Genomic DNA, 15,409 nt, shown 5'->3' on the forward strand with positions numbered 1-15,409 from the left:
ACCTTACAATCAACATACTCGCAGCACTGGGGTCATTTATGTTCAATCCAGAATCTTGAATACAACATAAAGGATTGTCCAGACATTGGAGTCTATTTTTAAGTTATATTTCAAAAGCAGCGAAGGAGTCGTTCGTAAATTTCCATATTGTTACCAATTGCTTACTTCTCTTGCCAAAGTGCATGGGTCGGCGGCATTATGCCTTTGATTACTGGCACTAGGCTGTTCAGCCGTATGGGTTTGGTGAGGAATAAATCCATACCAGACCCAATCGCATCGCGTTGAGTGTCGGCTTGCGCAACACTAGTCAAGGCAGCAATCTTGACACAGAATGTCCTTTCCAGTGTTTTTTCAAACTCGCGAATTCGCCTTGTAGATTCCAGGCCGTCCATGATTGGCATGGAAATATCTGTCAAGGGTATTAGATTGTCAAAGCACGCTCGGGTGAATTCTTCAAGAACCTACCCATAAGAATCATACCAATAACAGAGGAATTGGTCTTGAAAGCCTCGAGGGCTTCTTCTCCATTTTGCGCAATGACATAATCGCAGTTCAACTTCTTCATGAAAGCAATGAGAAGCCTGAGATTGATATCATTGTCATCCACAAGAAGAATGGTTGCTGGAAGGTTTGATACGGGGCCAGTTCCTTTTTTGATGGTTGTATCGTGACTCGTGGTGGCGACTTCTTCAGATGGAGGAAGAGGGTCATGAACACTCCCCCGAGAGAGATTCATCGACTCGGGCGTCCCTATTGATGGGTGACTGCATGCTTCTGTGTCTACTGCCACTTTGATGGTGGGTTTGTCGCTGACCTCTCCATTTGACGGTAGACTAACAAATGAGTCCGTTTTAGGTTCATTGGTGCCGAGATTGACTGGGAAGCCTGCTGAGCCATCCGGTATGTTTTCTTCGCCCTGTGAATCAAACCGTAGCTGCTGACGATTAATACATATTTGTAATGTTTTTGCCAACTTGCGTGGTCCGCATGGTTGGCTAATGAACTCGAGCACTTGTGTATCTCCACGATCTTGGGCCCTGACTGACATCGAGTGCGCGGTCCTTGGGGACGGGCATACTACAATGACAGGCGAAGGAAATCGAGCACCTGGACTGGGCGCAATAGTCCTGAGCTCCTGGTTCCCTATATCCATATATTCGTGAGAGGATATGTATAAGTCACAGTGGGTAAATTGTTTCTGTGAAGGCCCAACTAAAAGGACTTCCATGGAAAACCAGTCTTGACACAGCTTCCGTAACGATGTGTATACAGTTGTGTCAAATCCGGAAGTTCCGAGACCTAATATCCCAATGGTCTTCGCGCATGCAAGCTTCTGCGTTATCATGGTGGGAGGGGGACTATTCAACTTGTCGAGAGCAGAAGTATGATTAAGGGTCACGGTAGCCACGACTTCAGTGCCGACATTCTTCTCGGATTTGACTTGGATATCACCCCCGAGCGATAAGAGTATTCGTCGTGTGATGTTCAAACCAAGGCCATTGCCGGTTGTCATGCTATCTTCTTGTGAGAAAGCAGTAAACAGTCCATTTTTCAGAAAATCCGGGTCAATCCCAGATCCAGTATCCTTTACAGTCACTGTGATTGCTGAGCTTGTGACCTCGCGACCGTTTCCGAATTTTGCGGGAGAGGCCTTCATAGAGATGTGGATATATCCATTTTGGGTGAATTTCAACGCATTGCCAAAGATATTCGTCAGGATGACCTGCCAAGCCCCAGGCTGTGTTAAGAATTTCCAACTGGGCCTGTGGTCAATATCCAACACCACCTTGACTCCACCCCATGCATCAGGATGTTTGCTATCCAAGGTAGAAGCGTCGGCGATATCCCAAAGAGGGGACCGTGAACTGCTAAAGAAGGAATAACCAGCGAAGACCGTTTCAATAGTGTCTTCTAAGGTAGCATCAAGTTCCACACAAGTGTCGACATCACTTTTTCCAGAGTGCGAAGAAAGGCGGGCGGCCACTTTCCGGTCGACAGGAATTCTATGAACACCGCCAACGGGGCTTTTGGCGACAGAGTTTGGTCGAACATCATTGATACTAGCATGCTCGAGGAGTTGATTGATCGAGCCTAGTAGTGTGTATGCACAGGAAGAAATCGTATGAATGAATCCTCGTTGTAGCGCGTCTATGACAGTGTCATTCAAGAGCTCCGCTGTTCCGAAAATGCCATGCAGAGGGGATCGAAGTTCATGACTGAGTCCTGATAGCAAGTCGGATTTGGCTCGATCGGCGAAAAGAGCGCCAAGTCGGTGCACTTCTGCCATGACACTAGTTCCAAATGTTAAGAGAAATGCTAACTCATCATTCGAAGTCAAGACACGGTGGGGTGCTTTTGTCCACGCCAGAACCCCCGAGTACCATCTACCCTTGTGTGAATCCCACAAAGGCGAGAAGATGATGCTTCGAGACTCGGGGGCGAGTTGAAGCAAGCTCTGGGCGTCCTGGCGCATAAGCGAATTTCGTGTCTTTTTGTACTTCTTGCCCCCAGGACGTCGCAAGAATCGTTTGATTATGCTATCACTCATATCGTCAGATGAGATGGTTCCATCTTCACCAAAATTGAAAATCTTCCCTCGAGGATATCGATGCAAAAGACCTCCAAGAAATGACTCCGATAAAGAGATTTTGTTATCGTCCATCGACTGATCATTGACGCTAGAGGCATTCGAAGTGGCAAATCCGAGTATTTCGCACGGGTTCCACGTGGCTTTGCCTGAGCTTGCAACCTGTTCTGGATCAAACATCCCTTCGAATGAACGTTGGGGGAGCTTCGAGATGTGGCCTCATCACCCGAAGAACAGCTTTCAAAACAACTACCTTCCGTGTCAGACTCCGCATTATTCACTACAGATTCCTGGGAGCCGAAATTGGCGTTGAAAAAGACAACTGCCTCAATTTCGATACTCTCGCGGATCAGATTGGCTGCACGTCCAAATGTTTCATTCACTTTGGCAGTATAATCATCCTTCGGTGATTGCTGCCTTGACTGATCATTTCCAATTGCCATGGTCGCTTGAGATGCTTCTTTGAGTTTTGATAAAGCCTTGGCATCTCTCTTGCTGGTGGTTAAGTTGGAAACTGACTGGTATTTCTCCCTATTCCCTTGTAGAGCCTTGTTTCTAGGGATGTGAAGATTGTATGGACGGAAAGGCAGGTGGCATGGTGTTCCATTCTGAGTCACCCCCTGAGTCACGTTCTGCGAAATTTGCTTCTCTTGCTGTTGCCGATTGACATGTCCCTCTTCGTGGTCTATTCCACCAGATGTGGCTTGAGGGACGTCGGTGTCGACAACCCATGAGTTGCGCAGGCTACCTTTTCCCTCCACAAAGCTTCCTAGGCCAACCATCATGCGCTCACTGCGGAAATGCTGGATTTTCGAGTGACTGGTTCCTAGATAATCCATCACTGTAGCAGCAATATCAACCAGGAACTGGAGTGACCCAGCGTCCAGGAGTTCGTGAGGTTGATCGTCCAAGATCGTATAGGTTCCAATCACCACGCCTTTCGGACTGATGATAGGGCTTGATGCGAGAAACCGAATGTTTGGGAATGTAGTCACATCTGGATGGTCCTTGAACGCGTTATCTTTGGCAAGGTCGGGCACAACAAAGACGTTGTCTCTGGCGTTTGACACATTTGGCGTAGAATTCACAACTGATCTACACAGGCTGCGGTCATATGACATAGTAGAGCTCCCGACCCAAAGCTCATCTCGCGCATTATCGTTGCAATCATTCTGTAGACTTAGGGTTCGAGTGGCTTCGGTAAGAATGTGTTCCTCCTTTCGACCGAAGAGCGTGATCAATGAACGTTGCGCATCCAGTCGTAAGGTGCCCAGTTGGGCGAATGCCGTAAGAACGGGGTCTGCCGAGGATCGAGCGACATGTAATTTTGATAGTGTAGTAGGCCCGACGTGTTGTAGTGCGTGTGGTTTGCGATGGTACGGCGGCAGATACCTGGGGAAGCAAGGGGCACGGTTAGCCTACGGGGCCTTCGGTCGAGTGTTATGGATCGCAGGGCCGATAGATAAGTACAACGTTGTGTTTACAAACGAAGGTGGTGAATTACTTATAAAATTCCCGCTCTCTGGTTGTGTCAAAGTTAACATGATACTTTTGAGCGTGTTGTGATGTGATTGGACTTGACATTGCGTCGGCAACAGGTCCGAGATCCTCAATCCTAAAGACAAAATATATGAATCCTCCTTGCAAGAAAGGGGAGGATCATCAAGAAGGTTGCGCCTTTGAGACTGCAGAAAAAAAGTAGAAAAAGAAAGAAGCTTAGCGGCACACAACCGCAACCTTCCAATCTTCGAAGGTTAGCTTGTTAAGGTTCAAACCTTGGAAGATTAGACTCGGCCTGGGCCAATAGATTAGTTAAGCTGTGACACGGAACGGGAAAGTTTGGCCAAAGCAAGCCAATCAGAGTTTATAATGTGGGTTGGCCCCACTTTGTAGATGTGTTGTGATTGGCCAAATCGGGAGTAGAAGCCATGTCCACGGGTGACTGCCCAATGTTGAGGTCTACAAGTTAGTATATGAGATCATGAAGCAGAATATGATGGTATTGTAATATGTGAGCTAGAGGTAAAATGTAGCACAAGGATGATTTTGTATCTTCACAAACAACGTCGAAATCATTTGAGGATGAGTATTTCTAGAAGCCGGAGCTTCTCAAAATACATGCGTCCCTGGGTAGATGCTAACCGGATTCTTCGCCTGTGACACGCCATGTCGGCCGAATAAACTGCTGTAGCATGATCGGATGTGGCCCCCACATCACTTCGCATTCCAAAGACAGACAGCCATCTGGCTGCTATATTCTGGGCTGTACTCAAATACACCGGCCATCCTGTCTAATTATGATACCCGTCATCGGCATCTACTGTTTAGATATAACACAGCATTTCTAGAAACACTCCTCCTTCCTTTATATTTAGATACTAAGAATTTGTACTACCATTAAACTAATTAAGCTAGACTTTTAATATATATCCGTACACTTTCTATTACTTTAGCTAGTTCGGGTGCTGAGAAAATGTATGTTATGTTGACGGGGTGTTTAAGTATATTTTGTATAGGTAAGTCATACAAAATATACATAAAATTGTAGATCTGGTATCTGGTGTTGGGCGCTTGGCATGGCTATATGGTACTAAGGCAATTCATCCTCCTCTTCCCGTGGGCTTCAAGGGGCCTTTTATATCCGGAATATTAAAGATCCATCGATAGTGGTGTTGGTGAGAAGGTGCGTTAACTAGTTATCTTCTTGAACAATTGTGTCTAGTTACAAACCGCAATTACAAGCTAGTGTTTTATTCGAAAAAGCAAATAAAGTCTAGATAACCTTTGAGATGGGACCCCTGTACTGGCATATACGGACTGTGCGTAGCTGCTTACCTTGGTGCTCACATAAGATGCATGCAATGTCTAGTTAACTACTCCGTAATGCCTGCATATATTGATGACCAACCTTTACTGACGTCGTGATATAAATTGATCTCATAAGCTTGTGACAGATGGATTGTCCATTAGACGTATCACATCCCTCATCATCTCGCACAATTGAAGTACTGGAAGTTTTGGGCCAATTCATAACTTGGCGAGCAATTTATAGCCCAGTTTCCAATTTGACATCAATTTGGGAAATTACAGCCCCCCGGTAAGTCGCCAATGGCGCCCATATTAGCCAGCCAAGCGGGCCGAGTATCCTCCGCGGGGTATGCCCATGCATCACATCACCTTGTAGATTATCGTGGTCGCGTAACAGGTTCGCACAACATTACATGATGCCCTGAATCCTCCCGAGGCCGTTGAAAGTAACACCATCCCAGGACCCGTGCAACTTGTTCAAACCCTTATAATTCTCGAATACTTTCATGATGGCCGTTAGTCAGCCAAACATCGGCATTCCGTCCGAGCATGAGGCTTCATTCGAAGCTTTCACTCAATCTACTCGGGAAAAGGGGTTGTTGGATCGGCCCGAGAGTCTGGAAAGCCGAGATTTATGTGACGGGCTATCAGATCCTCCCACCCTACTGTACGTTATGTACACGAAATCTAGTTTTCTTCCTATTAATGCTAACCTACCTCACTAGGCGATTTCTACTCGCCCGTCGATTTGACCCCGATGATGCTCTCAAGCAGTTCCAGGAGGCATGCAAATTCCGTGAAGAGAAGGATATCCTCAGGCTTTACGATTTAGTTGATATTGCCGATTTCGAGGAGGCTCGTCAAATTGTGAGTATTAGTGGATGTTGGGAGCATTAATATATGCTGACATATCGTCCAGTACCCCCATTGGACGGGTCGTAGGGACAAAAAAGGGTCACCAATTATCATGCTCGACTTGGATGGTCTTAACAAAGATGCCGTTGCACGCTGGGAAATGACGCGCAAAAGCAATCGCTGGATATATTCCCAATCCGAAAAAGTCGAAACACCAACTCCTGACATGTTGCAACTGGCCTCTGTATACCATGACAGTCTCGTTCGGTTCATCCTTCCGCTTTGCTCGATGATGACAGACAGGCCGAACCCTTCAGTTCCGGTGACCAATTCGATCTATCTTATAGATGCATCCAATTTGGGCTTAAAGCAGGCGTGGAGCTTGAGATTCTTTGCCCAAGAGATCAGTGGGCTGTTGTCAACATGTTACCCGGAGACTATTCAACGTGCCTTTGTAGGTTGCTGATTTATCTGGCTTGGTGGCATTGCACCCGTGGATACCCACTAATGATAATTATTATAACAGGTATGCAATGCGCCGTCATATTATAGCACGATCTGGAGGTACGTCAAGGGCTATTTCGACCCTCATACTGCAGAAAAGATCGAGGTGCTCATGGGTCCGGAGGTCCTTCCTACCCTCAGAGAGTACATGGACGATGCCAGCATTCCAGTCAAGTTTGGAGGTAAATTTGAATATACCAATGGAATGCTGCCCGATCTCGACGATAATATCCAGCAGCTTTTGAACCGGGATTCATCGAAGTCTCTTCCGCCTGGGCCCTTGAAATGGATCCAAGACTCAGATGGTAGACAAACTGCATTGGCTGTTGGTAGCAATTCCGGCTGTGAGAGAAGCGATAAGATCGCAACACTTGATCAAGTTGGACAACAACTTCAATGTTCACTGGATTGATTGTTTTGGAGACGGATAAGATATAAAATGCCTCAGGCTCTAAATATCTGCTGCCTGAGGCAGAAAGAAAGGTCTTCACTGACCATCAGGTCCAACCTTCTTGTGTATTGAGTTTTACAACTGGAGACTGTGGAGATCAATAAAAGGGGGAAATGAATGACAGCACGTCCAGAAGAAAGGAGATTAGAAAACCGGAAAACTGAGTTTAGGTATCTTGTAAAGTGGTTGCGACATGATATGAGGTCATGTAACCGTAGGTCCAACCGCCTCTTGGCAAATTCAATTCCAATCGTCCCGGACACAATAATTAAGGTACAGGTTATATTACATATCGGATTGAAATATCCGGTGTTTCATTTTGCCAGTATAGCTTTTGTCAAGTATTTCTGAATATGATCGAATAAGACCGAATAAAATAAAATAAGATAAAATAAGATAAAATAAGATCAGAATTGCAGAGAACGTGGTCTCCACTGAGGATGGACAGAGTGGACGATCTTTATCTTAAAGGCAACATGGACCCCCATTGGACCCACTGAGCCACGCTTTCTTGGACGAGCATTTCCTATTCCGGTTAGCAATGTAATTGTCCGTGATTCCCGTCACAAAAGCAGGTTGAATCGGCTTTTCAATCCCGGTCTTTTGCTTCTCTTGCTTCTTTTTCTCCTTTGTCCTTCTGCTTATCCTAATCGATGACCATTTTGAATATGCATCAGTGAACTTCATATACCCGTGCCCCCCTTAGTTACTCGTTATAATATACATTGAGCTCTACTTATTACGAGGCTAGGAACCCTATCACCGGGAAATTAGTCCTAGGGGGCGGTATGATCACACCAAGCTGCCAGCTTGCGATTATCACGGACGAAATTCATACACATTGAAGCTGCAAAGACGGTTGAGAAAATGACTGTGTTTAGGATGCCGTACATGATGACGACATTCAATTCGCGTGCAGGGCGAGTTGCGGTGCTCGCAGTCTTCTCTATCCTTACCCTTATCTGGGTTTTGCCGAGACATGAGGCCCAAGTGTCTCCAACCTTCTATGCTGGGAATGGCTATAATAGCAGTCACCCTATCGATGCTCTGATCGATACCGCGGAGACTGATCTCTACGAACTCTTAGGAACCCAGGCTCACGACCTCGTAACCGCCGCAGAACAATATCGAGCTCGCCGCGGAAGACATCCTCCTCCAGGATTTGGAGAATGGTACGAGTTCGCAAAGTCAAAAGACTCATTGATCATTGAAGAATTTTTCGATCAGATCTATCACGACCTGACTCCATACTGGGCTCTCGAACCGAAGGAATTGCGTCGACAGGCTAAAAGCATCCCGACCCGTATCACTATTCGGAACAAAACTGCGGTATTGAAAACCGATGAGCCTAGAAATTGGATGGACTCGTGGTATGATCTGGTTGCCAAATTGGAGGACGGGCTTCCCGACCTCGATATGCCGATCAATGTCATGGATGAGACCCGGCTCGTCGTCCCCTGGGAGGAAATCAACGAATATGTGCAGAAGGAGCAAGAAACCCGCGTTATGACGAAGCCGAACCGTGTCATCCCCGAATACATGTCTTTGGTCGATTCAGATCACGAAGACATGGAATCCTATGATCCTGGTTTTGCGGTTCCCGGCGAGGGAGGATACTGGGAGATGGCTCGGGTTGGCTGCCCGCCTGGAAGCCCTGCACGCAACATCACCCTGCCCAAGGTGGATTTCAGTACTCCTCCTTGGGAATATGATAATTTCGAGAGAATGTCATACCACGGTTATGTATCAAACTATACTCTGACCAAGGACCCGTGCGTGCGCCCAGAGATGCAAGTTTTGCATGGAACCTTCCTTGAGCCCATCTCTGTTTCAACCTCGCACAAGCTCATGCCACTGTTCGGTGGGTCCAAGTTACCAATGAACAATGAGATTCTTCTTCCTCCAGCGATGTACTGGGCACAGAACGACCATTATTCCGGTGGAGAAAAGGAGCACGGTGGTCCCTGGGCAACAAAATCAAACAAGGTTGTATGGCGAGGTGCTGCTACCGGAGGCCGGGCTCGAGAGCCCAACTGGACGGGCTTCCAGAGACACCGATTCATGTCGATGATGAATGCGACATCAGTGTCTCAGGCCGAGAGGAATCAGAGCCACGGTATCAACTTCAGACTTCCAAACTATGCCGATTACAAGTTGAAGGGCGACGGTTTTATCCCCCAGCTTCTCTCGGAGCATACCGACACGGGCTTCAACCACCTGGTTTGCACTCCTTACAAGGAATCGGACCCGACCTGCCCGTACCTCGATCCATATTTCGAGGTCGCACCTGGCATGCCAATGAAGCAGATGTACAACTTCAAGTATCTGCCCGATCTCGACGGGAACTCGTTCAGTGGCCGGTACCGCGGATTTATGTTGTCTACTTCTCTCCCCATCAAAGCTACTATTTACAACGAGTGGCACGACTCGCGACTGATCCCCTGGTTACACTTCGTCCCCATGGATACCACCTACATCGACTTCTATGGAATTATGGCCTATTTCCTCGGCGGCCGTGACAAGACAGCCCGTAAGATTGCCCTTGCTGGGAAAACTTGGGGCGAGAAGGTCCTCCGACGGGAGGACATGGAAATCTACACATACCGACTTCTCTTGGAATATGCCCGCATTTGTGATGATCGGAGGGAATTCCTCGGTTATGTCGATGATTTCAAGATGGACTGATTACGGTAATTGGTATTAGTACGCATACGTGCAAATTCACGCCTGAAGTCCACCCTCCAGCATTCTTAGCAGGGTTGGTTCATCGGGTATGACCAAAGACTTTTCTTCGAGATAGGAAACATACGGTCTCGCCTGAGTCCTGACTCGGCTCCTCATCACAGGAATCCCCGACTCAGATTGGGCCTCCTTGGCTTCGCCCTCTGGGCACTGGCCTCAATGTCTCCATTCCGGCATCAGTGGCTCTTTCCTTTCGGACTTCGGTCTTTCTCTTTCTACCTCCCTTCTTGTGCTCTATTACGTCCTATTTTCATGTCATGTTTGTTTTTACCTTTTGATGATTATTGATACCATGGGCAAACTCCTTTCTTGGCTAGTGCCTGATGCACATAAATTGAAGATTTTTGCCATTTACGATTTGATATTTTTCTTCTTACATCGCTGTTACACAGATAATTCCTAACTACATATAAAGAAGCACTATATCCTAAACTCTGACACTCTGACATACCTTACTCTTCCATTCATCCCTGCCAAGCCTGACAATATCAGCCTGTTCCAGAACCCAATAGCTCGACGGGGCTTTGCCCCCTTCAGCCACACAAGCAGCTGCCACAGCGGCTCTACCAATAGTCGTTTGATTTTGACCTGCTCACGCGAGTTAGCTCTAAATATTCAGAAGCAATTCAAGTATTGATGAGCACTGTCATACCAACTTTGTCCTGGACACCCTGTCCGAGCTTCTGAAGGCCTTCCACAAACTTCTCTAAAAGGAAAGACTTGGATTCCTCCCTTCCGATAATCATCCCCGGTCTCAAAATGATAGCATTGTCAAAATTAAGCTCCTTGATGGCATCCTCGACGCCAACTTTCATCTTCGAGTATGGAACCCAGCCCCAGAGGAAGCTTCTAGTGCCTCCGCTAGAAATATAAATGTACGTCTTCACGCCTGCCTCCTTAGCTGCTCGAGCATTCTCGACACATAAATCATGATCAATCTTCCACTGATTCTTAATACTGCCCGCTGTCGCTGTTGTAGTACCGACAGCATTAAAAACTATTGATGGCTTCGGGGACAGTGTTGAGATCATGTCTCCCCATTTTGAGGTGTCGCCTTCCTTGAGTGCTTCAAGCTTATCTGACTGCGCATTTGGGAGTCTCCTGGAGATAGTCTTCACTGTTGAAAATGTGTCTGTCACGAAGAGTGTAGCCAGGACCTGAGAACCAACTGCTCCAGTGCAGCCGAATATTGCTGCGGTCGTCATGACGGGGGGTTGTGATATGGGCACTGCCTTGAGAGAGATGGTGATCTTCCAAAATAAGGGAGGGTGGTCCAAGCGTTATAATCGCCGATCTCCATGAATGACGTCATCTATATTACAAAACCTTGGATCTTATAGACTACTATAATAGCGTGCTCTATATAAAAGTGTCTATTATTATTTAGTTAGCCCATCCGGATTTCTTCAATTTAGTTCGAGTTATATATATCTGTCATCCTTAAGATAAATATCGCACGGGGGGTATCTGCCGAGCTTGTAACAGTATTCCACGGTCATTCTACTTAGCTTGCTATACGGCAGGAAAAATTGCAAAGGCTTGAATTTTGAGGTTTTAGCCTCGAGGAGAAGGGGCCATGGGGTGATTGACACTGATTGTGGAATGAAAGGAGAGATCAGGCTCTCGCGGTCCTTCTGGGTAGACATGTCCTCCGGAACTTCCTTCTCCCAACCTCGATACCTATTAAGAGACTTGAAAAATAGATATTTTCTCCGGAGAGTCCACCAAATAACCCTCTTGATATGAATTTTTTGAATGCGTCGATCCTAAAGAGCACAAGAATTCATCTTACGCCCTATGCGGGATTTTCCGCCAACCTCACGCCCTACTACATGGCTTGTTTTCAGGCTAACCAAATACCACGTTCGCAGATATATTTAAGAACCAAAATCTTCCAAGTACAATTCACAGATTCAGAGGTCACCAAATATCAAAATCCTGAACATCTCTCCAGCCAAAAATGAACGAGCTTAATTTTCGCGTCGCAACCGAAAAGGACGCGGCTCAACTTCAGCAGTTAGTGGAATCTGCGTTCCGCGCCGAGGACAGCAGAAAAGGCTGGACAGATGATCTAGGTCTCTCGTCGAGCTTCCGCCTTAATGTCCAAGATATGTTGGCCATGATCACCAAACTGGACAGTGTCATGTTAATGGCAACCAATGATCAAAATACGCTCGTTGGCTCGATCGGGACTTCCAAGCGCGACGCAAACCAGGCTCGTCTTTACATGCTCGCCGTTGATACCAGCGAACAGCGCGGCGGAATTGGGCGGCAGATCTTGGCATATGCTGAAGGCTATTGTCAACGGACTTGGGGTGTCACGACGCTGGGATTAAACGCCCTCTCAAATCGCCAGGAACTTATCTCGTGGTATTCGCGTCGTGGATACAAACCAACGGGTGAAACAAGCCCCTTTCCTCGCGAGAAGTTCGAGAACCTGGTGTTACCAGGTGATCTTTGTTTTGTGGAATTTGAGAAAATACTGTGAATAGAGACGATTTATCTTCTTACATGGAAACTATCTGGTTGGAATTCCTTCACCAACCGCACGTTCTAGGCTCCAGCAGGGAAACCCCCACTATGGAGTACAATATACGTTTCCTCTTTCTGATCTCCGTACATCGCTTAAATTACCGTAATTACTAAGCCTCTTCCCGATCCATGGATCCATTCTAACTTTGATCTTCTTATTATATGTACTTTACTCCACTACCATACCTACCTAGGTAGCTTCAGCCCTTCTCTACCACTAGGGATGGAGAGCACCGCACAGAGAGGCAGGATGGACAAGGTGTCAAATATTGGAAATGAGCCTTCAGGTATCACGTGGAAGTGGAGATCATAAGGTGTAGTTATTACCGCCAGCGTAGAGGTACCTATGTAGAGATCAAACAATAACTTGAGCTTATTTTTTTACACAGCCCAACAATCTCTGGGCTTGACATATTTCACGGTTAGCTGAGTTTGCTGCAGATGGTCAATTGGCTACTTGGTTGCCTTCTCCAAATCGGCAGCCCAGAGAGCCGCGCCGACAGTATTCGTAAATGAAAACGCGATGGAGGCAAATGGTATCATTTCCAAAACAAAGGCTGCAATTCCAAGTCTAAGATACAAGTCAGTATGTGACCAGATAGCACACGAGGAGCAAGGGGACGAGATGGAGTTTACGCACCCAGTGTACGCGCCCTGATTTTTCTTCACCCACTCCTCTCGCATCGTAGAGTCCCAGCCCTTGAGCTGGAAGTATCTGGCATGAAGTACCGGTCCTGCTCTTTTCCCCTGCATAAAGATATACAACACTGTCCCGACCACAGGAATAAGGTTCAGGGGCAGGTAGAGCAACGATCGCAGCAGCGCCCGTGGATTCAGCCGAGCGAGAGGGCGAGTAAATATCTTACCCAGCCTAGCCATCGCATCTTTCCCTCCCGATCGGGGTTTCATCTGGCGTCCTTGTGCTACGAGTGGCTCCTGGTCACGCGCGACCAAGGTGCCATCGAAGGTATCGATTAGGGCGTCTTCGACGAGGAATGAGCGCGAGAGGACGTTTGTTATGGCGGAACTTTCGCCAAGGACGAGAATTGCTGCGGAAATAGCAGCCAATGGGCCACTAGTGAAGGCCATAATGGCCATCTGTGGCACGTACGTGAAGAAGAACATGACGGACGTGACGCCTACTCCAAGCGTGATAGTTCGACCGGCGCGAGATATAAAAGGGCGCCAGAGGTCTTTATGTGTCGCAAAGTAGATGATTCCCTAATATCCATTCAATTGAAGTCAGAGACGGAGACGGTTGGAAAGCACTCTTGAATGGCATAGCTACTTACCTTGAATGGATACAAGTATGCGCCCGACGTAATCACATCATGAGCAACTGCTTGAGTATTTTTGGCTTCGGCAAGCACTGCATCTTTGATCTTCTCAGACATGGTGTAGCCTACAAGTTAGCAGCAATAGGGTGGGAAAGGAACGAGAGTTGGAAATGGGAAGGTGAAGATGATGACGTAAATATGCAGTTCGACCTTAGGATCATCCGTTTTGATCCTACCGCTTCTAGCTTCCTACGTTCCCGTTGGTCTGTTTCTGCCAACTATATTATTCTGGCTTTCTCATTAGCCAATTCTTCCCACCGCTTACTGAGAGTTCTTACCTCCAAGCTGAACAAGCCAAGATCAACCAGTTGCCGAGGTGCTATGGCGGTGCGAACCCAGCTACATTTACTGCACGTTAATTTGTCAGTCACATGAGGTGGTATCAAGAAGCATTATTACCATCAAAATCAAATGCAAACTGCCATAAAACATGGAGATATCTGCACTTGCATGCTGATGAAAGGCTTCATTTTTGAGAGTTTTAAATGCCAGCAAAATCAGGCTATAGGAAGTGTGACAGTAATTCAGGTATTTTAGTTCTTCTGCAGGTCTTAATTCAGGCCGCCAGGCCAAAGCTAAGGCATCAAGGCATCAACATAGGGGTTTGGCAGCTGGCGCCTATACTGCTGCGTACATAGGCGACCACTTCGATGGTGCCAAAGAACATCGAGCAAATATCAGCCTCTTTCAAATTTGTTTCCTTCCATTTCCTGTTATGAATACTTCCATATCTCCAGATTCCAAGCCGGCAGTCTCACTGGTGGGCCCTATCGGGGCTTTTATGGTGGAGTTGCTGATCTGGAACGGATCGCCCTTCAAAGATCACTGGGCGTACTTTGTTCGGTCGGATGCGGACCCTGATATCGGCGTAAAGATACACGCGACTGGCAATGTAAGAAGTGGCTTCGAGTTCGAAATCAAGCGCAGTGAAAACTTGCGAACAACCGACGACATTCCTTCGACAAGGGTCCCGCTGCAATGGGTCGACGCAAGCTACTTTGACGAGAAGGCTATGCTTAACGACGGAGAATACAAAATCGACATTCGCCTGTCTGTGGCTTCGAGAGGAGTGCTTACCAGATCAAAGCTCCAGGGAAAAGTTTGAACACAATCAGTGACGGTGTGAGTCAATGAAACTTCATCCCTAATCTGGCCCCTAGAATGCATTCTATGTGTGTCTCTGCCCTTAAAGCCACACCTACGAGGATTTATACACGGTTCTCTATCGTGCCACTGGGATATATATGCTAATTCGGATGTTCTAGTCCAAACCAGGCAGGAAAGTCATTCAGAGGGACTGCCAGACATGGATTGTCGAGTCTGCTGATCAACTTCACCGTGATAATATTTTGAGCAATGGGGTTGCCGCTTACCTTCACGCAATTAAACAGTGATGGTGGACTGGATCAATGGTTGAGCCTGGTCTCTTTTCCTAGCAATAGCTCCTCTGCATCTCCTACGAAATCTTCCCTGGAATGTCCACCATTTTGTTGTCGATCTATCGGTCGGACACAGTCTTCGAGAGATTCATCCTTCGATGGGGGTTTCCTAAACAGGACTAAAAGGCAATTTGTGCACCCACGTACGGACCCT

At 47.0% G+C, this 15,409-nt stretch overlaps 7 protein-coding genes across 7 annotated transcripts; 4 read left to right on the forward strand and 3 right to left on the reverse strand.

Annotated features, from left to right (window-relative positions):
• Positions 1 to 161: 161 nt before the first annotated feature.
• On the reverse strand, positions 162 to 4,202 carry N7516_000924 (uncharacterized protein; the record flags this gene model as incomplete). Its single annotated transcript, XM_057213646.1, has 4 exons — positions 4,092 to 4,202; positions 2,782 to 3,979; positions 466 to 2,749; positions 162 to 409 (listed from the first exon to the last, which is right to left on the reverse strand). The coding sequence occupies exons 1-4, from the start codon at positions 4,169 to 4,171 to the stop codon at positions 162 to 164; spliced, it is 3,810 nt and encodes a 1,269-aa protein (XP_057075529.1). The 5' UTR covers positions 4,172 to 4,202.
• Positions 4,203 to 5,904: 1,702 nt separating this feature from the next.
• N7516_000925 (SEC14 family lipid-binding protein) lies at positions 5,905 to 7,166 on the forward strand (the record flags this gene model as incomplete). Its single annotated transcript, XM_057213647.1, has 4 exons — positions 5,905 to 6,062; positions 6,121 to 6,262; positions 6,315 to 6,704; positions 6,777 to 7,166. The coding sequence occupies 4 exons, from the start codon at positions 5,905 to 5,907 to the stop codon at positions 7,164 to 7,166; spliced, it is 1,080 nt and encodes a 359-aa protein (XP_057075530.1).
• Positions 7,167 to 8,072: 906 nt separating this feature from the next.
• N7516_000926 (uncharacterized protein) lies at positions 8,073 to 9,890 on the forward strand (the record flags this gene model as incomplete). The annotated part of the gene is made up of 1 exon (XM_057213648.1): positions 8,073 to 9,890. The coding sequence occupies one exon, from the start codon at positions 8,073 to 8,075 to the stop codon at positions 9,888 to 9,890; it is 1,818 nt and encodes a 605-aa protein (XP_057075531.1).
• Positions 9,891 to 10,374: 484 nt separating this feature from the next.
• Positions 10,375 to 11,152, reverse strand: N7516_000927 (uncharacterized protein; the record flags this gene model as incomplete). Its single annotated transcript, XM_057213649.1, has 2 exons — positions 10,375 to 10,535; positions 10,600 to 11,152. 2 exons carry the CDS (start codon positions 11,150 to 11,152, stop codon positions 10,375 to 10,377), a joined length of 714 nt encoding a protein of 237 aa, XP_057075532.1.
• A 755-nt stretch (positions 11,153 to 11,907) lies between these two features.
• On the forward strand, positions 11,908 to 12,435 carry N7516_000928 (GNAT family N-acetyltransferase; the record flags this gene model as incomplete). Its single annotated transcript, XM_057213650.1, has 1 exon — positions 11,908 to 12,435. The coding sequence occupies one exon, from the start codon at positions 11,908 to 11,910 to the stop codon at positions 12,433 to 12,435; it is 528 nt and encodes a 175-aa protein (XP_057075533.1).
• Positions 12,436 to 12,932: 497 nt separating this feature from the next.
• On the reverse strand, positions 12,933 to 13,873 carry N7516_000929 (uncharacterized protein; the record flags this gene model as incomplete). The annotated part of the gene is made up of 3 exons (XM_057213651.1): positions 12,933 to 13,050; positions 13,120 to 13,700; positions 13,772 to 13,873. The coding sequence occupies 3 exons, from the start codon at positions 13,871 to 13,873 to the stop codon at positions 12,933 to 12,935; spliced, it is 801 nt and encodes a 266-aa protein (XP_057075534.1).
• Positions 13,874 to 14,531: 658 nt separating this feature from the next.
• Positions 14,532 to 15,210, forward strand: N7516_000930 (uncharacterized protein; the record flags this gene model as incomplete). The annotated part of the gene is made up of 2 exons (XM_057213652.1): positions 14,532 to 14,915; positions 15,082 to 15,210. 2 exons carry the CDS (start codon positions 14,532 to 14,534, stop codon positions 15,208 to 15,210), a joined length of 513 nt encoding a protein of 170 aa, XP_057075535.1.
• Between the last annotated feature and the right edge of the window lie 199 nt (positions 15,211 to 15,409).

The sequence above is a fragment of the Penicillium verrucosum genome (genome assembly GCF_028828655.1).
Source record: "Penicillium verrucosum strain IBT 35672 chromosome Unknown utg000001l_segment0_segment0, whole genome shotgun sequence".
In the NCBI taxonomy this organism is placed as follows: Eukaryota; Fungi; Ascomycota; class Eurotiomycetes; order Eurotiales; family Aspergillaceae; genus Penicillium; species Penicillium verrucosum.